General features: G+C 37.7%; 1 protein-coding gene across 1 annotated transcript in view; it reads left to right on the top strand.

The window, feature by feature from the left end:
- Nucleotides 1-240: 240 nt before the first annotated feature.
- The window catches only part of LOC107300064 (grainyhead-like protein 2 homolog), a gene marked incomplete at its 5' end in the record, with an annotated part of 16,942 nt that continues 9,922 nt past the window's right edge, over nt 241-7,260 (top strand). Inside the window, 5 exons of the mRNA XM_015829407.1 lie at nt 241-328; nt 822-958; nt 2,093-2,124; nt 3,972-4,066; nt 5,647-5,732. Of these exons, the coding sequence (XP_015684893.1) occupies nt 241-328; nt 822-958; nt 2,093-2,124; nt 3,972-4,066; nt 5,647-5,732 (438 nt within the window). The remainder of the gene's footprint in view (nt 329-821; nt 959-2,092; nt 2,125-3,971; nt 4,067-5,646; nt 5,733-7,260) is intronic.

The following is a 7,260-nucleotide window of genomic DNA, read 5'->3' as shown; positions in this document are numbered from 1 at the left end:
TATGTACACCATGCATAAAATATGCACGGAGCTTTGCTATCATGTTGGTTTTTTTAAATCATATTCTGTGGACACCTCTGAACATAAAGAACACCAGAAATATCATAATAAATTGGTGATCAGAACAATGTTCAAATCCAAAAATAATCATGGCTAGTAAGAATAAGCCCATAAGTCATTCCTGGTGACAAATGCCTCCTCTACAGAACAGCCGCTTAAAGTCTGTGCTTCTTGTCATAGGGAGCTGAAAGGAAAATCCGAGATGAAGAAAGAAAGCAAAACAGAAAGAAATCGAAAGGCCAAGCTTCTCAGGCAGCTTGCCCTAATGGTGAGGATACAATCTCTTTCTCTTGGTCTATCTATACCAGTGGTTCTCAACCTGTGGGTCGGGACCCCATTTGGGGTCGATCGACCATTTCATGGGGGTCGCCAAGCAAGGCTGTCCACCATTTTTTCCCCTTTTCCAGCGGGTGCCTTACCTCCCTTGGGCTGGGCCAGCTGGTGGTCGGCTTGCTCCGTCTCTGCCGCTTGCCAGCTACGCCTCGGCCGGCACAGGGGGCGGAACCACGCATGCGCGGCGCTCCCGGGCAGGGAAAGTCCTCGACTTACGATGGGTTGGGTAGTCCTCGACTTACGACCAGTTTAGTCCTCGACTTACGGCCGGTTTAGTCCTCGACTTACGACTGGTTTAGTCCTCGACTTACGACCGGTTGGGGTCGCGGCATTAAAAAGGTTGAGAACCACTGGTCTATACAGTGCTCAGTGTGGTGCAAATAATGTCTTCCCAGTCAGTAACCTTCTCTTCCATTTTCCCTGAACAGCAGAAGGGAAGTTGACAGCTGTGCCTCTCCAAAAGAAGAGTGACATCACCTATTTTAAAACTATGGCTGACCTGGATTCCCAGCCTGTTCTTTTCATACCAGATGTTCATTTTGGCAATCTCCAAAGAGCTGGACAGGTAAGAAATCAGGCAATGTGAAGGTCTATCCTGCCTGGCAACATTTTGGTCCATCGTCTATTTCCCAGAAATAAATGAGCATGATCCATTCTGTGTAAATAACTTTTGGGAGTTCACTGACATTCAGATGAAGTTGTCTTCTTCCAGATCAGATTATTTGACCAACTAAGCTAATAGAGCATACTAGGGAATGGTAGTGGTAATCTTGAATCTGCAAAGACTCATTCATGTCATTATTCATCTTGTTGCCAAAGACTGAACAGAGAATTTTCTGTATGCCACTCACAACTTCTCTCTTTGAGGTGTGGATCATAGTTGAAATTAAATCTAACTGAACAGAACTAAGAGCTGATCTATCAAAATCTAGCTCTGTTGCTCAGGGTAACCAAATTTAAAACAGAAAAGGCAAGAGTTAAATATTTCTTTTAATCTACTGTTATTTAATAGGTGTTAACATTTAAAATAGTGTGTTATTGTCAGTTAAAAAGTATTTTCCAAGATTGAAGAAGTAAAGCTGAGGTTTTAAAGTCCAACAGTTCCTCTGATCATGATTCTCTTTTTAATAAAGGAATTCAAGGGAAAACTGTTTCAAATTCTTCTCAACAGAATAAGCAGAAATTTTAGTGTATCCAAATGTGACCCCTGTCCCAGAAAAAGCTGTGTCTTCCTCCCCATATTAAAATGTCAAATTTGATCCCTAGCATCAAATCAAATATGTCTGGAAAGTATTCTTTTAAAGCCATTTTTTCACATTAAAGCAGAGTCACATCTTCTCCACAGAGTTAAAGGGTGTTGACCCTTCCAAGATGGGAAGAAATACAGAGAGAAAGAGAATTTCATCCTATCCATTTTTCTCACAGCAGTTTACACTTTTGGCAGACAAACCAACTGTGTTTACCTGACTTTGTTTAATTCAAACAAACAACAGAGAATGGAAGAATTCTAAAGAATGAACAGACATGACCTGTCAGAGACTTTTTCTCACAGGTCCTCTAGAAATGAATGGGGCATGCCAAAACTGAGCAAAATGAGCAACTGATTTATGTGAAGAAGACCGAATTAATGGCTTGGCCCCCTTCCTTGATTTCCTGGAGACACCATAACTATAAATCTGTTTGTTGTTCTTTTTTGCAGGTTTATTATAACACCGATGATGAACGAGAAGGGTATGACCTTTACTATACATTTTGTAACTAAGAATCCAACCCCCTTATACAAAATATAAATATAAACATGAAAATTCTAGTGCAAATTAAAGCTATGTAATTTTTTCCCCGAGAGTGATGTTTCTTTTGTTGTAGCAATTTTTATTGCTTCTGATAGAAGTGATCTGATATTTATGCATCTTCTGAGATATAATTTTGGCTAGGTATGCTTTAAAGGAGGTCCACACCAGTGAAGCAAGACAAAGCAAATCCCATAGTATAGAAGACTTAATTTTTTTAAACAACTTGAATAATGCACATTAAGAAAATGCAGTTCAGCTTGCCAATTTTTAAATATTTTCTGGAAATAATCATTAGTAAATCACTCTGGAGCTCAGTGACTATTGGAATTTCCTCTTAGCTCCACTTACCTTCCTGTGATCTGCATGCCTGCCTTGTTGGCCATTAGAGTAGAAACTGCTTCATATCTATGAATAACACTAAAACAAATCCCCACAATTAAACAATGTGATCTGCTAGGACCTAGGAAGTATACCTCCTCCATCACAGAGCCTGCTCTCTGAAGCTGGATCCCCTCCAGAAATCCATATGGTTCCTAACCTAATGACAAACTGAAAGTCTTTGACAACTTGGCTGTTCTCCCAGATCTTGGTGCAGGGAAGACTTGCTGAGCCCTATAGGTTACTTTTTTATTGTTATGTATACTTTTCTTTCCTTGATATCCATGGTCTGCTTTTTAATTTTGAGTGTTTCTAGCTTTTGAAGCATGACCTGCTCAGGGAAATTTGAAATCAGAAAGCCTCTAGTTTATATAAAATAAATAAATGGAAGCTTAGTTCCTCAGAGTTCTAGTTTTGGTAATATATATAAGCAGAAAACTGGTTTATAGTCTTAACTTTTTTTGTGTCTACCGTAGTATCTTACATAACGTCTCAAGCTGTTAGTTTAGATCCAGGGTAGGCAACCTTGGCTATGCTGGCTCAGGAATTCTGGGAGTTGAAGTCCACGAGTCATAAAAGAGCCTACCCCTAGTTTAGATAATATATCAGTATTATGCCCATGGAATTAACAGTACCTTATTCTTAGAACAGGCCTATCAAAAGTACTAGCATTTTCTTAAAAATTACTATTTCATCATTTCATTGTAAAGGCTGATCTTGATTTTTTTTTTCTGTAATTGATTAATTGATCTATGTATACTGCATTTTAATATAGTCTGAATGAAATGATAACATATGATGTTTGATGGAAATAATTAGCTGGAATTTGGAGAAAAAGCCAAAGGATGTGTGTCAGAATTAATGTTGCCTTCTGGATGTTTTAAACAGTGAGCAAATATTATACTGAAATAGCCTTGCCTGATGACTTCTCTCAGGGAAGAAAGAGAATTAAAGTGGCAGTCTAGAGAGCAGAACAAATCCATAGTACTTACTACAACTTTTGCCTTGGTATCTATCAATATACATTCTACAGCAAAAGGGATTTAAATCCCATCAAATAAAGTTACATCAGATTCAGTTAGTGTAAAGATGGATATTTCATCTTTAGTTAATCTTGATCAGCAGTCTTTCCCTGAACAAAGAGGAGGATTATTGTCAGGTGCAAAAGACCAGGATCACATGTGTAGTTGCAATTAAACTGATTTATTGCTCATGCTTATGTCCATCTACTAAACTAACAACACTAATTTGGTGCTAGATAAGAGTTCAAGTAAAATTGGACTTAGTCTGTTGGTAGTTACACAAAGATTCTACACTGATTCCTTTTTTGACTCTGCCACTCCTTGTCCTACAATTATTGTACCTTGATTAATTTACAAATCTGTTTCTTTGTGTTTTTCTGCTCAGTGGTAGTATTCTAGCTAAACGGATATTCCGCACAGTTGAAGAGGACTTTGTTCCACCACCGTTGAAACAAATAAAAGAAGAAGGAACAAAGAGAGGTACTTATTTGCTCTTAGACACTTTGTCTTATATCCCTTGTAGCAATTGATGATCAACTAAAATACACAATACTTTCCCAACTGGATGCCTCCAAGATGTAGGGAGTAGCAGTTCCCCAGAAGATGCAAATTACAGCCCAAAACATTTGGCGGCTATTGAAAGTTTGGTTAGAGTTTTGGATATAGTTGAGAAACAGCTAGGCTCAAAACCTCAAAACCAGGGTATATCAAAATCACATAAATGCATGTTATTGGTAAATTACAGGTAGATCTCACTTACTGATGGTAATTGGGACTGGGAACTCCATTACTAAGCAGTGTGGTTGTAGGATGCAACATCAAATGGCTATGCTGATTTATGACAGCAATCCCAATTGCCATTGTTAAGCTAATCCTGCATGGTCTCAGCATCCCTGGATCATGTGATCACTGTTTGCAACTTCCTGCTGGCTTCCCCAATGTCTTTACTTGTTGGAAGTCAGCAATAACAGTCGCAAATGGCAACTTCACAGTCACATGACAGTAGGAATGCCATGATGGTTGCCAGTACGAGCACTGTTGTAAATGCCCTTCATTCTGCATTATCCTAACTTTGAATGATTGCTGAATGAGTAGACTTTAACTGAGGACATCTGTATTTGCTGATGTTACTGTTGAAACCTCACATTGGAAATGATGAAGGGACTATTGGACAATGTATGAAAAAACTATATTGGTGATTTATCTTGTTTTATCAGAACACTACAGATAGTCCTCGACTTACAACCACAACTGGGTCTAAAATTTCTGTTGCTGAGACATTTGTTAAGTGAGTTTTGTACCATTTTACAACCTTTCTTGCCACAGTTGTTAGGTGAACCATTGCACTTGTTAAATTAGTAACATGGTTGTTAAATGAATCTGGATTCCGTATTGACTTTGCTTGTCAGAAGTTGCAAAAATTGATCACGGGACACTGCAACCATCATAAATATGAGTCAGTTGCCAAGCGTCTGAATTTTGATCAGATGGCCATGAGAATGCTGTAATGGTTTTAAGTGTGAAAAACAGTCACAAGTCACTTTTTTCAGTGCTGTTGTAACTGCGAACAGTCACTGCATGAACTGTTGTAAGTTGAGAACTACCTGTAATTATTTTGCCCTTGTATCCCAAAAAGAAAATTCACAGATTTGAGTATTTGCTTTACAAGTTAATGGATTTTTTAGTTATTGATTTGTAAATTTGATATCAATGATGGCAAGTCACCCAATTCTATAGTGAATTTCAAGAACTCAATTCTATAGAGAACTTCAATGTAACCATCTTGAATTGATTTGGAAGCTCTAAAAGTTTTAAGAAATACTGCTATTCGTAACACAATTTATTGGAAGGGGGGAAAAGGACACCCTATTTCCAAATCAGCTAATATGCCTCTTGCCCCATGACATACTTATTTTCTGGGATAGTTTTATTTTTAATAGAAGTGCCTGGCTTTTTTCAATTGTCATTTGGTGGAAAGAAAGAAATTGCCGTCCAAGGGAAATGATTCATTTGTGAAACTGTTAAACGTCTTCTCCAAAGTTTGGTGCTTTATTTTTCAGTTCTCCTGTATGTGAGGAAAGAAGCGGATGAAGTGTTTGATGCTTTGATGTTAAAGTCTCCCACAGTAAAAGGGCTTATGGATGCAGTAAGTATTTGTCACCTCATCTCACATCTTGTTGTATTAAAGCAACAAGCATACATGCATGATTTGGTTTTCATGGGGAATTGCGGGGAAAAAATAATAATTTTGTATCTATACAAACTTAAAAAAAGACTGAACATTTATTCAATACCAACCAAAATGTCACAGAAAAATGACATTAATCAGCAAAATATTTATCATACGCATAAATTGACCATGTGTAGAGAAAAGAGTTATTTATTGCAATTATCCTTGGTTACTGATATTCCTTTCCAAGAAAGCTGTTCCAGATTGAAGAGGAACTTGAAGGAGTTCATGTCCCTTTTGTTTAGAATGACTTCTTTATTTTTGTCTCTGAACCTTGAAAAAAAATCAGCCATAGCAGCGATTCTATGGAAAGAGTATAGAAGATTCTCCCCTAATCTCTAAAAATATCAGTCTGACTACTGTGAAAGTAAGAAATCTCTTATACTTAAGTTGGACCTGCAACTTTTAGTTATTATTTCTAATCTCAATGTTGTCTCAAAAACAATTTGTTTTCTAATTATTTTGAAGTTCCTCTCTATTTTTCTTGATCTCCAAGTCTATGTGAATCAAGCATGTGGTAATTTTCCCAGCCCCTTCCTTTTTAAAAACTTTCCGTAACGCTTTCCTGAATTTCATATCTTGGGCAAATAGAACCCAAAAGTTGGAAGAGTGAACTAAAAGGTTGGTGGATGTTGACAAATAAACGTGACTGCATAAGATGAGAAGGGATGATAAAAATGTGAAATTGTTGAGCTGAGAAAGACTGCAGAGCAGACTGATTGATTATTTGTATACTGCCTACTCAGGCAACTCTTACATGGATTACCGCGATAGCTTAAAACATCCGTGAAATCAATTTTAATATTAAAATATTTTAAAATATGCTGCTATTTTCCATTAAAACTCACCCAAAGTCCCAACTGGTTTCTTAAAGGATAAAATCAACATTTTATTTAACCCCAGACAGTAACTCTTCCAATGTGAATAGACTGCCCATAAGAATGCCACTTTTCCCATTCTCCCCTCCCCCTGCATCTCTCCAGGATGGGTAGCCACAGAATTTCCTGGCCAATTTATGTTGAGTGGTGGATTCTCCTAAAAAAGACAATCCCGGGTAGCAAAAGCCTATGCTAAAAAGAATTTTATAGGCCAAACCCAGCACCATAAATTATGCCTAGAAACCAGTGAAGCTCTCCCAAAATAGGTAGATTCTATTGCAAGCAACTTTGTTCTGAGTCATTTTTAAACTGCAATAGTTTGTCTGAGAGATGAGAAAATATCATCCATTCCTTTAGCATCTCTGGTCCAAAATGACACACAACTGGTGGAGCCACCAAACCTGGGCAAAGGTTCTCCTGGAGGAGCAGTAAATCTGGAAGAATCCCCACTTTTATGCACTAGGTCTTTCTGCGGTATTCAATCCCAATGGGAACAAAAGATGGAAATTTGTGGAACTAAATGACTCCCATGACTAGAATAATGCTGTCTTGCTGTGATTCAAATA

This window comes from Protobothrops mucrosquamatus, unplaced genomic scaffold (assembly GCF_001527695.2).
Source record: "Protobothrops mucrosquamatus isolate PMUCROS unplaced genomic scaffold, P.Mucros_1.0 scaffold6053, whole genome shotgun sequence".
Classification (NCBI taxonomy): domain Eukaryota; kingdom Metazoa; phylum Chordata; class Lepidosauria; order Squamata; family Viperidae; genus Protobothrops; species Protobothrops mucrosquamatus.
This window is presented reverse-complemented; position numbering and strand designations above follow the sequence as displayed.